This window comes from Aspergillus melleus (genome assembly GCF_016097325.1).
Source record: "Aspergillus melleus strain CBS 546.65 chromosome Unknown contig2, whole genome shotgun sequence".
NCBI classification, from domain to species: Eukaryota; Fungi; Ascomycota; class Eurotiomycetes; order Eurotiales; family Aspergillaceae; genus Aspergillus; species Aspergillus melleus.
This window is the reverse complement of record NW_025763371.1, coordinates 5,483,988-5,501,972: the sequence shown is the minus strand read 5'-3', so window position 1 is coordinate 5,501,972 and position 17,985 is coordinate 5,483,988. Positions and strand designations below refer to the sequence as shown.

Below are 17,985 nucleotides of genomic sequence, written 5' to 3'. Positions count from 1 at the left end.
TTTTGTTCGAGAATGATCAATTTGGACATCTTGAACAGTTTCAAATAAGTGATAAAGCGCATCTCAATTCAGATAAGTCATGCAGCGGTGCCACAAATCAATATCTTTTTTTAGAATATGAGATTTTGCTGATCTACGTGGATCATGATCAAATTAAATCATCGCGAAATCGTAATAAGTGCTTTTATTCTTTTTAATGATTTATAATCTTAATAAATGTTCTTTTATTTAGAATACAACTCTGCCGTTTTGTAAGATCGTGTTACAAATCATACTGAAGTCGTAATCGGCTTGTTTGAGTTTCTACGCGCTTAGGATATTTGTATGAAAACCTGAAACGAAGACAATGTTGATAAAAACAATCTTTTTATTCTCTTTTTCTTTTTCGCAATTTGATTATATCCTGACTTTTTCAAATCCTTGGATTTCGATAGTTGAATCGTCAGCATGAAGTTGATCTTTGTTTGATTAATTAAATTTCTCGAATCTCAATATCTCGTTACATACATGTGTGCAAGAACCGGTATCAATAATAAAGCAGTTTTTAAGCAGAACATCGAGCGAGGCACTGAATGAAAGAGCTATGATATGATATTTTTGAAATTTTTCATCATCTTGTTTTTAATTTTTTTCAATGATCGATCTAACCATTTAGACTTGTGTTGATGATCCTGCGACAAAATCTTTGATCTTTTTTATTATTTTATTATTTGCCTTCCAATTCAATAATTGTAAAATGGGATAAAACTGCTAACATTTATCCATACGATGCTTTAATCTGCATACACAATAGAGAGATCCTTCTTTCTCTGCTTTTTGAGGCTTTTGGGCATCTGCTGGTTTATCACTTTGATCGTTAAATATGACGAAATTGTGCGTTACTGCTAAATCGTTATCTCAGTCACTGTTGGCAAAATAAATGCGGAAATCGTTCAATAAAACATAATAAATAATATTGCAAATGTTGAAATAATACAGTTTCAAATACAAAAGATCTACGGCTTCAATTGATCGAAAAAAGTCCTTCTGTACATGTTTATCTTGGCTCTCGCTCATGTTGAGCCGTTTGATCGCGAGATAAATATGGTCAAAATCCTCAACTCATGCGTTGATCTTGTTTTTCCGTAATAATCTCTTAATGACTGCTTTATACTGCCATAGGATCTTTTCTTCCATCTTGTCCTCCATTAGCTCATATTGCTCTCTCAACATTTTCAATATCTCAAATTGTCGCTTCTTCTCAATCAACAATTGTACATAAATTGCAATAAAGACCTTGATCGCTTCCTTCATCTTCACAATATTATTGCGAGCATTCTTATAATCTTGAAAATCGAGTTAATATGCGCGGAAATTGGTTTTCATGAACTCTCCGAGCCTCATTGGCTTCACGGAGACTTCAAAACGTTGTATAATCAAAAAATCTTCCGGATTGAAGTGATTTCATACATCAAGCCGTTCGGCATATTCTTTGATATTGAAGATCCAATTACACCAATTATCTCAGCATTTTAAGATGACTTTAACCTTCGTGACGCTATCTAAATCAAATGAAGAAATCATATTGGTTTCAACAGCGGATCAGCTTTCCTGAATCGCTTCCTTTTGCAGGATTTCGTTGAAGTACCGTTTTTGTGTTTTGTTCAGAGCAAGAAGCTTGTATAGCTTCAATAATTGATTAAAGCGGTATGTTTTCTAGAACTGAGCCGGACTCATAACTGTGACAGAAATGGTCTTGGCAAAGAGCTAATTAATACGCCGAGTTTATATGATCATATGAAACGATTGAAGGTCTTGATTATTCTAATCTACTGCAAAAAGAAGTCATATTTATGCAATTTCAGGGGCTTCAGATATGCAATAAAAAGAGCTTGATCATATGATTCAAGCTCTATAATCGTACGATCAATATTGATCGATTGCTTAATCGGTTAAGCAAGGTGATGAAGTAATTGCTTAGTCAGTTCCGCGGCCACATTCCACTACCCCCCCTCCAGCTCCTTCCCACCACCACCATTACAATACTGCAACCGCACTTCCCACTTTCATACCATTCAGCATGGCCTGCTCTATTGCTGAGCTGACAACGTACGTTGGCTACTTTTCTCTGAGTCGTGATAAGCCAGCGAAAGGGTAGGAATGCAGCACACTGTCGTGGCACTCAAAGATTGGATGCTTGGCTGTGAGTGGCGGCAAACCCCGTGCGCCAGCATCCATGCTTCAATGAGGCAACATTATCTGAGTGATGGTTCTCATTGGTTCCGCGTCGACCAGTGTTGTCCTGCAACTGTCCCTGGTCTGTAGCCTCGCCTTGGCGCGAAAGTCAGCATGTCTGATTGGAATCCAAGCCCGCCTCATGTGACAATCCTGGGAAAGCCAACTCAGAGTGAGTCAAGCATCCCTGCAGCGAGACTGGATCGATTGTGCCCGAATCTTCTGTCGTGGGTGAGGCTTGCCAAACCGGGTGGTGGGTGGGGTATTGTCTGCTTATAAGGAAGACAAAAACCTGGTTTGGTCGGAACTCAGGTAGGTAAATTTTAATCTTGCGGAGGGTTACAAGCCTGGGAAGAGCGGAAGATGGCGGTCGCCGTTGCAGAGCAGTTTTCAGACTGCGTCTCTCAGACTCAGAAGAAAGTTGAGGAGATGAAGGTGAAGAATAAGCAACTTAAAAAAGGACGTTCCCACTCGATCACTAACTTCTGTTATCCAAGGCTTTTTCCGATCAGATTAAGAAGTTGGACAAGGAATTTCGCGACGTCTCAAACGACCTTCAGAGGGAGCGTGTTGCTGCCAGACAAACACAGGAAGAGTCGAAGTCGCTGATGCGTCAACTTGAGGAGTTGCAGGAGGCTGTCGTTCGTCTTACTCTCATTTTCAGGCCTTATCTTCACAGAATATAGGATGATGATAACAATGAATCCAGGAGCGAAGCTCGTTCGTGTTGGTTTTAATTGACGCCGACGCTGATGGCTATATTGTAAGTATTTTCTCCGCGAAAGATCAGAAAATGAGCCCTCACGTGTTTCAGTTCAAGGAAGACTACTATAAGGACATAGACGGCGGTCGGAATGCAGCTTTAGATCTTGAAGCTGCTGTTAGGGAGTATCTGAAGAGCTCACATCCAGACTTGTCGAGTATGCCGATCATGATCAAGGCATTCGCCAACGCTGATGGGCTTGCTCCATTACTGGTTAGGGCAAAACTTTTGAAGTCTCCAGAGTCGCTGACAAGTTTTGCGAAGGGGTTCTCGCAGGCCCGTGACGCATCCGATTTTGTTTTAGTCGGTAGTGGCAAGGATCGTGCGGATGAGAAGATAAAAGGTTAGCCGCACATTTCCAAACAGTAGCATATCGATTATTTACAAATGCTAACTGGAGAAAACCGACACAGGTACCTTTCAACAATTTATTACGAATCCCACCTGCCGTCATGTTGTCTTCGGAGCATGCCACGATAACGGTTATGTTCGTCTCTTGGAGAGGCATCAGAACACCCCTGCTGCAGACCGAGTGACTCTCCTTCGCTCCTTTGAGACAGGGAGAGAGTTTGCTGGTCTGATAGGCTTCCACTACATGCGGCTGGAGACGATCTTCCGGAGTGAACCTGTGGTTACTCGCAATTCGCCGCCTCCCGCACATCGAACCTTGAGTGCGGAGGAAGTCAAAGGTGGAGGAAGCCCACCCCGAGGAAACCCGTGGGTGACTCCCCGCCCCACGTTGCCCCGAAGTGTTGTTTCAAGGAAGCCCGAAGATTTGCCCCCAAACTCAGTTTACATAAACGCGGCAAATCAACGGCTTGACTCTGAGTTACCTTCTGCGTCCGCAGAAGCAGTACGTAGCTGGGAGCACAAAGTCAAAACTGCAAAAATGAGATACTGTCGGAAGTATCATTTGCAGGAGAATAGATGTACTGGCGGTTGCTGCTACTCGCATGGGCCTTTGACGCCCAGGGAGGTCTTGGTCTTCCGGCATAAAGTTAGGCAGGAGGTGTGTAATGATGGTCCGCAGTGTCGGGATGCAAGTTGTTTTTATGGGCACCATTGTTCATGCGCCAGGCCATCCTGCAAGTTTTCAGCTGCGATGCATCATGTTGATTTGTCTTCGGTTTCAATTTTTCGGTGCGCTTAGAGTGACGTTGAGTAGGAGGTATGGGGCTGGGCAGTTTGTTAGCAGTTTGCTGTTGGACCATTCTTGTCTGTGGGTGCTTATTGCACATACTTTGTAAGAGACAGCTCTTCAACAGCGCTGTCGAGGATTTCGGCTGTTTACGTCCTGCATCCATTATTATCCATCAAAATGCGAGTTATGAGTCGTGATACATGATGAATGCTTTCAAAGGTTTATTCGAGTCATTGCCGAAAATGTGCCGTGCAAGTATAGTAGTCCACGTAGCGCTCTCCAGTGGTGAGTGCTGGGCCTTTTCAGACAGCTCTTCGACCCCAGAAGTAGGCGTTTTCCTCGTACAATAGTACCTGTGTCTCACCACAGCACCGATTCTATTCTTTCGCATACGTTCCCCAAACATTATTATTTGGATTTCTTGAATTGTTCTGTGTACGGGTCCGTCAATGCTGCTGTTGGTGGTTTGTGAGACAGGCCACCCCAGCTATAAACAATTCACCGATAGGTCAGATATCGGGTGTTGGTTGCGGGGTTTCGACGGACGATGCTGTAACTGGATTGCTTGAGTTAGAAGTTGACTAGTATCATGGGATATCAAGAACACGCGCGGAAGAAAGAATTGCGTTACTATGTAGTTCTTACATCCATCAATCTGCTGCCTGCAAGCGTGGATCGTCACACAAGTTGTTTGCAGCAAGTTGCTCGGCATCCTATATTTGTACTAGGATCAATAAAGATTCGAGCAATGTACACGGAAATAAGACTCTTTTTCCAATTCAGAAACCTGATCTTGATCACCAAAACCTATTGCAGTAACAATCTCATTCACAAAACAATGAATATTAAAAAAGAAACAACAAAAATCAATCACATAATGATTTAAATCACAGCAACTCCAGCAGCAATCAATTCGACTTAAAACATTTTTATCTTTAACAATAAGCTTTTTAGAACTACATTGCAACTCGAGTCACTCTTCAATTCAACCATCTAGTTTAATATTCAAAAAAAGAAAACAAAAATAACGATTAATTTTCATAGAAGAATCCGAGATCGAATTAAAAATAACAATGTCTTTTAAAAATGTTGTGATATTAGATTAAGACCTAAATAAAATATCAATATTACTTAAATTATCAGATTTGTTGTCAAAAGTAAACAAGACATTGTTATAAATTTTATTAAAAATAAAATTGATTTTTTTGTTGCCGCATTCTTTATATCAGATCATTTCTAAAATTTCAATTATAGAATGAAAAATCTCATAACTAAAGATTTTACTAATATACAACAAAAAAATATATTAAAATTTAATCATACAATCTTTTTCAGAGATTTCGGCATAAATCCAAAAAAACAAAAAACGTTAGTAATAAACAATTATTAATTTGTTCTTATTTTGTTTAATAACTGTTAACTCTCTCTTCGCTTCTTCTTTCAGAAAATGATTGTTCAAATACATCTCGAGTTCCTTTATAAAAACTGAATAAATTATATTTTTTATATATATAATATATTGATTCATAATTTTGAAAACATTCTTAAACATATATTTCAAAACATATAAAATCTTGAAAAAATCATCCGAATAAAAAATGCTATCAATATAAAACTTTTTATTTATTATAAAATGCCATATTGAATAAAAATCAACATCATTTTCATCATTGTCTAAAGAAAAAATCGGCTTTTTTTCATAAAGATAGCCAATATCAATAATTACAATTTTAATAATGCGTTAACATTTAAAATGTTGAAATTTAAAACATCGAAATTAACTATTAAAATATAGATTTTTATACAGATTGTCAAATAGATTGTCTTTCATATTTTAAATAAATTTTTCAATCTTATAATTATCTTTATTTTTAATGAAAATCCACAAATCCCAAAATTAAAAAATCTCAAATTATTTGAAAGCTCTAAATTGCTTGAAAAACTTAAATTATTTAATAACGATTTTTAAATGAACAATTTTTTTTTACAAATAAAGAACCGATTGATTGATTTTTATAAAATTCTTTTTATAATATTCAACGCAGATATCTTGCATATAAATTAACATTTTAATTTTGTTTTTTTTTTGTTTTATAAACTTTTGTTTGTTTTTCAAAAATTTTAATCTGTATTTTTAACATGTCAATTTTTATATTATTAAAAAATGTTTCAATGAAATAGTCAAAAACAAAAATTTTAAAAAAATATTTAAAAAAAATACAAAAAGTTTTAAAATTATTATTTTTATCAATATTTTTGCGATTTAATGTGAAAAATTTAAAAATTTTTTTTGTTTACATTGATATTGTCAAAATCAAAACAAATATTTGAAATAAAAACAATCACGATAAAAATTGTTTTCAATTTTGATTAAATGTTAATAAAAATAATTTTTATAATCTTTTTTTTTATTAATTTTTTTATAATAATATTAAAAATCAAAAGCTCAACGGATTCATCACATTTTTAAAAAAATGTTATAAAATTATATTATCAATTCTGTTCGAGATTTTATTAATAAAATAATTCATTTTAAATTTTAACAGAATTCTGATAGAATTTTAATAAAATTCTAGAAGGATTCTGAAAAGGCTTGGCAATATCAAGATAATGTAAATAAATAATCAAATAAAAAATTAAATAAAAAATCAAACAAAAAATTAAATGAGATTTCAATTAATCAAATGATGATACAATTTATTAATGTAAAAAATATAAATCATTGAATGTAGATATATATTAACAAAAAATAAACTGCATGAAATGCAGTAACTGAATGTGGGCAGAAGTCTTTATTTATGATATTGTCTATTACTAACATGATTGTCAGGAATCGGGAGATTTTTGGCGGGAAGTTCTATATGGAGGGATCCTACCGGCAAGTTCATGGGAACATGCCGGAAGGTTCCTGACAAGGATATAGTTCAGGCCTCTGATGATCAGTCCGACTGATCTTGGAAACAGATAATATTTATCCGAAAAGCACCGTTGTTCCTGAATGATTGAAAATTATATCTAAAAATCAAATCTGGATTCTGATGAACTAATTCGATGATCAAAAAATCTTTTAACAATTAAAATAAAAATAAGATCAGATTGATATATATATCTTTTTATAATAAAATATGAACAAATCGCATTAGCAGTGTAATTCTTGTAATTATTAAAGATAATGATTGTATTGAATGTGAAAAATTAAACAAAAATTATTTTAAATATATGATAATGAATGTTCTTATATCTTTTTCTTTTCAATCTTTTGTAATTGATAAAAGATAACGTAATTCCCAACCGAGCGGGCCACCCCTACCGAGCGGGCCACCACTTCAATTTCTCCACAACGCTCATGAATGAAGCAATTCAACCATCAATCATGATCCCGAAAAGAAGTCAATCATCGCAAAAAATAGAGAGTCAAAAAGGGAGGATTCTATTAGCAATCTAATCAATTAAAAATCAAGAAATTCGATCAATTTGTCGCGCAGTAGAGCTTTTTCAAATTCCATGTACGACCTTTTAGGCGCGTTTTAAAGGATGTGAATATCGCGTGGAAAAACGTGCAAATTGTCATTGATTATTGTTTATTCAAAAAAATTCGCTTGTGCAATAAATATTCTCGCTAAATTTGCGTGAAATGGCTTTGAGACTTTCGCATGTACAAAAAATGGCCAATATTTTTTTAAACAAAAAAATCAATTCAGTATAAGTCTATAAGCAAGAATTGGGTTACTTTTTTCATTAAATGACATTCCAAAATAAAGATTTGTTTTATAAGGCGATATAATTATTCTCGCGTAAAATGTGAAGACTTGAAGATTATAAACGCGTGATTTAATAATTTATAGAAGATTCGAATGTAATACAATATATAAAATAAAGATATTTTTAATTTTGACAAAATCGATTTCGCAATAAGTTTAATCATTATTATTAAGATAATGACGAAAACTAATATGATTAGAAAATCTTATTTGATTTAATTAAGCAATCACGAATGAATTATTACAATCAAATGTAATAATTCAAACAATTGAGCAATTTTTATTTGCATTATCTTCAAAGAAAAGATTCATATACAAAAATGATATGAAGAATACAATATTCCGGACGATTAAAAAATTGAAGTTAATATAAATAAATAAATTATCGATAAAATCGGACTTAAATGACTTCAAAAAGTTTTTATTTTTGCAACTTTTCATTGTATTGTTAATTTTTATCAACTTTTTATTTTCGATGATCATGAAAACCATTTTACACTTGCATTTGATATAATATATATAAATAATAAAATTATCGTTTTATGTATGCCTGTGTATTCTTCGCATTTTTTACAGCCTTTTGATGTTGCCTATTTTAATCCTCTAAAGAAGGCTTACGGAGGTTTTATAGAATAATGAATGAGAAACAATTTTAATCATATCAATAAGCTTGATTTTTTGAAAACGTATTCTATTGCTTGTATAAAGGTCTTTACAATTTCAAATATTCAAAGCGACTTTGCAGCAACTGATATACGATTTTTTTCACGGCAGATAATTTTCAATGAATTAAATATACAATTAACAACGTTTATATCATTTACAAATTGTGGATCCATTTCATTTACGCTCGCTACACTTCATATAATGCATCAATTAAGAAAGTAGATTTTGTCAATCAAAAAGTTGTTTAAAAAAGATTCCCAAAATCTTTTTATATTTTTAAAATCGGCTCTACAACAGCTTATAAAAGATTACAAGATTGCAATGCAAAGTGTTGTTATATTAAGTAAAGAAAATCACGATTTACATTTAGCGAATAGAAAAGAAAGGTTCAAAAATATGTGATCAAGACATCAAATGATTCCGAATGAGGGATTCTCCGTGCAGAAAATTAAGGAATTAATTTAGTGTAAAAATGATCAACAGAATAAAAATGAAATTTTATATTTTGTATCTCGAACCTCTCCTTCAGGGACTCCAAGAAAAGCTCCACCAACATATTCTAATTGTTATATTCAAGGTTATACAAAAACTAGGTGTCGTACACGCGCAACTTAATTTATATAGCGAAATTCGCGTTGTTTTGTCGTTTAAAAAGGCTTCATTTTTGTATAAGCGGTCAAAATTCAGTGCGGGTGGCCCGCTCGGTAGGGGTGGCCCGCTCGGTTGGGAATTACGTTATACTAATATACAGATTGTGACCGTATATTGTCTATTTGTATATTATATAATCATGTGTAATGCGTGTAAAAATCTAAATACGCATAGATGCATACATACCATAATTTTTAATATTTTTGCTGTTTTTGATCTAATGTTCAGAATGTGTTCACTGAATATTGAAACAAATAATAGATATCTTTTTGTTATAAAATTTGATTAATTATTACTTGTCTGATGTTCTGTCTAACGTAATTGTTTTCATTTAAAGAATTAATGTTAATGTTATAATATCATTCTTTTTTTTAGATTTTCATTTCTAAAAGCATAAAAACTTAATCATTTCTTTAAATAAATGCTCATTAAACATTCTTTTATTTTTTTAATGCTATCTCATCATGTCTAAATGTCGCATTGATAATATATTAAAGAATATATTCAAAATTTTTTGTTTTTTTATAATCAAACCGCTGTTTATCACAATCAGATAAAATATATTTTAAATCATGATTTTTGATTTTCGTGTGATATGAATATTGCTTTTTTTTCAACAAAAAATATATTATAAATTGAAATTATTATTATTTTAAATATATCTTTTGCATTTATCACCATTGCATTTGTTGTCGTGATCTTCATATTAATAATGAATAAATGTTGTTAAAATATATAAAAAACAAAATTGCTTTTGATTTGTCTATAATTAATAATGAATTGGAATTATTGCAATCTAAATTTAAACAATTATAAATTTATTTAACTGAAATTCAAATCAAATTGATCAAAACTTTAATTTATCATTCTTGTTTATAGAAACAATAAGGATTTTTTAAATTGAAAAAATTTAAAATGTCAAAACATAACACAAAATTGTTATAAATTTTAAACAAAAAAAATAATAACACATCTCAATTTTTTATAAAGATTATTTAATTGGCCACTTCGTTTAATAATTTTTTAATTTTTATTTAGATAACGAAAAAAATCGTGTAATTGTTTTTTTTCTTTTCAAAATCTTTCAATCCTTTCATTAATAATATTGTTAAATCAATCAATAACATTTTGTCAAATTTTCGATAAATTTTCAAATATTTTTTGAAATATCATATTTCTTTCGTTTTATCAAATAATATGATTTTTTCTTAACTTTTTTATGTTGTAGAATTTTCTTAATTTTATATTTCTATTCTGTGTCATTTATAATTTTCATATTTTCTATAATCTGAACATTTTTTAATGCAGATTTCGATAATAAAATATGAAACATTGAATGTATTTTCATCAATTCTAATAAATTCAAATGATAATTGACTTTTTCGATTTTTTTATTGATTTTAAATGATCCGATTTTCTGATAATCAAATTTCTGATTTGATTATTTGATTTTGATATTTTTGCAAGATAAAAACACTTTTTCTCTCTCTTTGAGATTAGATTCTTCTTTATAATACTTATTGTAATAAACTACTGTCTTGAAATTGAAAAAATCGATATCTTTTGTCATTTATATATAAAAATATTTGAACATGTCAAACATTTCTTTTATTTTTACTACAATCGATATTCTTTTTTTTTGATTTTTCAATCAAAATAAAATTATAATTATAATTTACATAAAACGATATAATTTCTATTGTTAAATATATTGTATTATTGTACACAAACAATATGATAATAATAATCCTGCTCAATCATCTTGTTGATAATTTATATAATATTTTAGATATTGTGTTATTGTTTAATTCATTCATTTTATTTGATCATTTTTTTGTGAATGATATACCGTAATCAATAAATAATTAATCTTTATAAAATTTATAATTGATTGTCAAAATTTCGATATAAAAAATATGTTTTTATTTAAAATGATTTGCTGTGATATTCCACATTATATAATAATATGTATAATCAACAAATAAATCATGTCATTGATTATTACTATAATTTTGTTAAACACAAAATGTACATATTTTGTCAATCTGTTCATAATAACAATAATCATATTTCATCTTTACAATTTGGATAAAGATCTTATAAAATCTATTGTGATTTATTTTCATAATTTTAAAGATATATTTATTGATTGTATTTTTTTGTAAAATTAATATCTTATTAATTTATTTTTAATGCAAATTTCACATTTTTTAATGTATTCTTATATTTTTTATTTAATATTAAAAAAATAATAATTTCTCAAAATCTGTTTTGCAATCTTTTTTGTTCCGAAATGATTGTACAATGAATTATTATAATATATTATAATGATTTTATTTCTTATACATTCAAATATATAAATAAAATTATACATATATATCATTCTATCTTTATTTATAATTATTTTATCATTATTTTTTGAATTAATCAAAATCTCTTAAATCAATATATTACTTTTGATTGTTTTAATAATTTTGCTAATCAAATAGTTATTGATATTAATTGTTGTCAAAATTAAATGCTCTTTGTTATACAATAATAAATTATTTTTATTTTTTTTGAAAATTGTTAATTTCACAATTCAATTAATGATCTCATAATCTAATCGTCAATTAAACACATTTATTTCTATTTTTAATTTTCTTGCAATGCTCTATTCTGAAATCAAATTGCAATAATTTTTTTGATTATTTTATTTGTTTTTTAGTCAATTCTTTAATCATAATAAAAAATATAAGATTTTTGTAATCTGTTTTCATTAGAATCTAATATTGAATTTTTTTCAGATAAATTTTTCATATTTTAAATGTTATCACTATGATTAACAATTGTTTATTGTAAATATCATAATTTATTTTTGTTTGAATAAACTTTCGCGAGTAAAATATAATTGATTTCATTTTATTGTTTTCATTTAATTGCGTCAATCTCACTTTAATGACATAATTTAATATATTAATTTCAATTATGATTGATTTGTTTAGATTATATTGCACAAAAATTAATATAATAATAATTTTTTTTAAATTTTTTGAAAATTTATTGTGTTTGTAATATCCATTCGAATTTTTTTATTTTCTTTATTAAATTAAATATCAATATTATAATGTTTGTATAACCGTTAATGAATTGTCAATAATAATTGATCAATTCTGTAAATTATTGAATTTTTTCAAATTTTTTGATGTAAATCAATCTCTAATTGTTTAGACTTTGTTTTTTTTCATTTATATCTTTTTAATAAATATTTAATGTTCAAAAGACTCTGTTTCATAAACATGAAATTCACATTTCTTGAATTTCAATCGTAATTTAACAATGTATAACTTTTGTAACATTTGTTTCACATATTAAATGTGTTTTTTTTTAATATTTGAAAATATTAAAATGTCATTCAAATATGCAATGACAAATATATCGAATAATCTTTTCAAGATTTCGTTAATGAATTGTTGAAATGATATTGATGCATTAATCAATTTGAATAATATAATTATATGTTTAAAATGTCTAGATTTTGTTTTAAAAATCATTTTTTATTCATTTTTTTATGATTCACAATCTATTGTATATATCGATAATATTAAATTTGATAAATTATTTTATTTTTTTAATCTTGTCTTAAATCTTTAAAATAAATAATAATAAGTGTTAATCTTTAACTATTTGTTTATTTAAGGATCGATAATCCACGCATAATTGTAAATTTTCATTTTTTTTGACACAAATAAAACTTTGTGTTTTGTTGACAATGTTAATAATTTAATATATTTTTTTGTCAATTGTTTATTGATGTATTGTTGTAAAATTTGTAATTCTTTTTTTAATATTGAATAATTTTTTTTGCATGCAACTTTGTTTTCATTTTTAAATAAAGTATGATAATTATATTTGTTATAATTCAATAATTTAGATTTCTCTAGTTGTTCGAAAAATTCCTGAAAATCTTTTGTATCCATGTGATAATTTTTTTGATTTTTTATTAACCATTAAATTTATAATGTCAATCATCTGTTATGATTTGATTTTTTTATAAAAATTTGCGTGATATTTAACAATAATTATTGTTTAAATATATCATTTTTTTGTGTTTGAAACTCAATTAAATAATTATATCAATCATTTTTTATCAATAAAATTGATTGTTGTTATAATTGTGTTTACAATATTATATTTGTTATTATCAATTAATGTGTTCATAAATTTATTTTATAATTTTTTAACAGCAATTCAACAATCATTATTCTGAATGTGTCATTTAATTTTAGATATTTTCAATATTTTGTTTTATTGTGGACATTCATATTGTGTGAATTGAAAACTTTTTGTTTTTCAATTGATTCCTGAATTATAATTTTTAAATCATAGAATTTCCAATATCACATTATATTATTTCAAAAATGTTATATCGAAATTTATATATTTGAAATGATTTTTTACAATCATAAGTATCGATCTCAATTTAATTATAAGATTTTTTTTCAATAATTTGTCATTCAATTCTGAAATAGATTCTGATCTCATCTTTATGATTTTTAAAATTTTTAATCTTCTTAAAATCTTGAATTTATAAAATTGTCTGTTGCTTCAAAATCTATTATAATTCGAACATTCTAATTCAAAAACTTAATTATCAATTTCAAATATAATCTTTTTTGGATTGTTGTCGATAGATTCGTTGTTTAATAGGATTTGTGTAATTTTTATAATTATTGTGAAAAATATTATTTTAATTTAATGTTGTAATATGTTAAACAATAATTCTCATAACATTTTTTTCAATGTCGTGTGTTGTGCTTCGGATAAACTAAATATTCAATATAAACATATTTTGATTTTTTACAAAAACATTGTCGTTTCTTTAAGTCTTGATATTTTTGAACAATTGTTTTCAATATTTCATATATTGAATAATCACAATCCTCATCATAATATACAATTCATGAAATGGAATAATATTTTAAATGTGTTTTTCGATATAGACATTTGCAATTGTTTTTTTTTTACATTTATGTGATAATTTAATGTATTTTATAATGTAATTTTTTGCGATAATAATTTGATTATGATTATAATTTTATCAATTGCATGTTTTGCATTTAATTTCGTGTTTTATACATCTCAAATAATACATTTTCTAATTTTCTGTTTGTGGATTCTAACAATTTAATTAGACCTCGGCATGGAACTTCCACGGGTAGGCATTTTGGTTCCAGACCCGTGGAACAGGTAGACGAGTCCTACCCATTACCCATGACCTCCCTATCCATTACCCACCATGGGTACCCCGCGGAGTACCCGTGAACTATTTAAAAATGCATAACTAACCCTTTTTGGACGTGTCAAGCCGCATAAAACTGTTTATTTTCCTAATTAAAATATTGGTTTTAATATCTGTTTGGATCATTTTTCAATGAATGACGCAATATAATCACAATATTTATGTAAATTAAATATCAAAATTCGAAATTATCTTTAGAAGCTTTAATAATAGTAAAATATGTTTATTTTCAATTGATTATATATTAAAATAAAGATAGTTTTAAATAATATTAAGGGAAATGTCTTGTCGAATGTCTAAAATATATTTTGATATTTAAAAAAAATAATTGTATTTTTTTATAAGAATTATCTTTATCTCTTTATGTAATTTTATATCAATTAATTATATTAAAATATTGATAAATTGAATTATATATTCTATTTTTATTTTTAAATTATTCTTTTATTGACTTTATATATTTATAATATGCGTGAAAAAAACTTAAACTATTAGATTTTGTCGGAAATTAATGAGATTGAAGTATAAAAAAAATTATTAAAGTGAAACAAATATTTTGTAAACTACTTACAGAATATCCATTTACTCGCGAATAGTTCATGAGATATTTGCAAATAATTCGTAGAATTTATTAATTAAAATAATTTATCATTGATATAATGAATCATTTATTTATATATTATTATAGTTTAGAATATTTAGAGTTTTCAAATCTAAAATTATTAATTACAAAATTTATTGTAATAAATATTTATTTTATTATATGACTTTATATTATTGGTCTGGCTTCAATTTTTTTATTATAATGTTTTAATTTTTTTAATTTTCTGACGCATACGCATCATTTTTATATGATGTTGACAATCTAGATAATTTTCAAATTATTCAATCAAACAATCTCATCTTTAATCTTTTGTTTAATCAACAAGCGTTATAATCAATTGTTAATTTAGATTTTATTTGTTTATCTATTTTCATTTTTATATTTTTTTTTTGAGCGTGTTTGTTTTGATTGAATTTTAACGTATTTTGTTTATTCTGATATGACAAAGAACGATTTTATAAATTGATAATTTCAAACTGATTTTGAACAAAAAAAATGAATATATTGGAATGTTTGGCAGTAGTTTGACGTTTGGAAGCATTTTGATCAAATGATTAAAGTCAACAATAAAGTGTTGAAGATTATGTGTAAATGATGTAAAAAAATGTTTAATCATTTACAACAGCATGAAAATAGCATTACAACAATAATCAAGCATTCAAAAAAGATTCGATGTTGTAATCAAAATAAATCTAATATTAAGCAATTTCTTCAAGAAATAATATTTTTTTATGTTATGATAATTATTGAATTAATATCTTTTTTTTTATTAGGCCACATCTTTTTTAGATAGTCTTAGTTTCACTCAAAAGATTTGGAAAACAAATTTGCTCCATTTTATTATTGATTTTCGGCTATCATTCTAAATCTTTGAACATTTCAACTTTCATCATTTAATTTATATGGTTTTTTGTGTCTTAAAATATTCACAAATCTTATTTTCAAAGACAATTCAACGTTGATTTCAAAGCATTATTATCGAATGTCAAAATAATATTTTTTAGAAATTATTAAAAGATGAAAAATTATCAATGATTTTAAATTGTTAAATGTTTTTTTTTAACAGACATTTATGACAATTATTGATTACTTTTTCAATGAAGATTGAAATTATCGAAAAATATTTTTTGATTTTGAATTGTTACATAAAACATATTCAAAGATTAATTTTAGTGTCATTTTTTTTGAATTATTTTAGAAATATCAAATCATAAATAAAATATTTGCAATTATTATCGATAATGCATTAAACAATAATATTATGTTATTGAATATTCAAAATTTTATTTAATCTTTTGAAATTGGTAATCGTATTACAATTATTAAGATTTTTTATTTTGTTTATGTCATTCAATTCAGTTTTAAACAGTTTTTCGAACAAATAAAAATAAATCTGAAAAATGATATAGTTGAAATACAATGATTTAAAACATAAAATCAATTGATTTGCTCAAAATGATAAAAATAAAAGATTGTTGATACATTTAATAAAATCAGTTTATAACTTTGATATAATGAAAGTTTATTCATTCATTTAATTATATATAGATATGAGATTTAATTATTTTTATTAACGCGAGTTTTCAATGTTTAAAATTATTCTGCAAATTTTAAATTACATCAACATTTTTTGTGTTAATTCAAAACGTTAAAACATGTTGAAATTCGATCTTTTTTATGTTTCAATGTGCGAAATGTCTATAATTTATATTTAATAAGTTTTGCATTAAATATAAACATTTGCATTTGAAGTTTGATCAAGAGCAATGATATTAAATTGATTATTTTTTTTATATTATTCAATCTTTTTTTCAATTCACGAATGCGTTTTCAAAGACAAAAAATGTTATAATATATCTTATTTTTAATATTTATAACAAATCTTTTGGCTATTTCAAAAGATCTATTAATCAGTTTAGGTATAAAAAGATAGTTTGAAAAAAGATGATGCTAAACGCATTTTATATAGTGAAAATGAAGCTTTTTTAACATTATAATAAAATAGATGACATTTTTGACAATTTTTTTATTATTGAAATAATATTTGTGTTATAAAGCAAACTTTAATTTAAAAAAAAGATTGAAACAACAAATGGCGTGATCGATATCATTAGAGTTTTATAAATTATTTCGAATTTTATAAGCAATGTTTATTACAGAATTAGATATTATTAAAAATTTATATATTCACAATGAAGAACAAAAGACAGAATTTCTCAACGAATTTTTTTCTATCTACGAGATAGAGACAGCAAAGGAAAAAAAAAATGAGAATTTAGAGAAAATTGAAATAGGGCCGATTAGTGACATTGAGAAACAAAAAAATGAAAAAGTAATAGTGATACAGAGCCATATAGAGTCTAAATTACTAGAGAACATCACATAAATATGAGTTTCAAAAAGATTCAGAAAGAAAAAGAATAGGAAGAATGATGAGTTTGAATATCATTAATATATTAAATTATTATTTTTTAAATAATATTTTAATAATTAATCTCTGCACGCTGATCGCTTTAGCAAATAAAAATATAAGATATAATTAGACGAAATAGACATTACAACGAATCAATGATTGTTTTTCAAGAGAAATAATATAAAAGAAATATTCAATATTATAGCTAAAAAATGCATAAGTTATGCAGTCATGAGATCGGTGCATGTTTGCACTGTTTAATCTAGTTTGGAGGTCCATTTGGGCCCCATCTAATGGTCGTGGGCCCCTGGGCTCTGATGAAGTCTAACAAAAATACAAAGTTGAACAAATTCTACAACATAAAAAAGTCAAAGAAAAATCATACTATTTGATAAAATGGAAAAAATACAATATTTCAAAAAACACTTGAGAATCTATCAAGAACCTGATGAAGTGTTATTGACTAATTCAACAATATTATCAACAAAAAA

General features: G+C 27.1%; 1 protein-coding gene across 1 annotated transcript; it reads left to right on the top strand.

Annotated features, from left to right (window-relative positions):
• Window positions 1-2,577: 2,577 nt before the first annotated feature.
• Window positions 2,578-3,325, top strand: LDX57_004751 (uncharacterized protein; the record flags this gene model as incomplete). The annotated part of the gene is made up of 4 exons (XM_046086424.1): window positions 2,578-2,649; window positions 2,712-2,855; window positions 2,924-2,977; window positions 3,029-3,325. The coding sequence occupies 4 exons, from the start codon at window positions 2,578-2,580 to the stop codon at window positions 3,323-3,325; spliced, it is 567 nt and encodes a 188-aa protein (XP_045942389.1).
• Window positions 3,326-17,985: the final 14,660 nt, after the last annotated feature.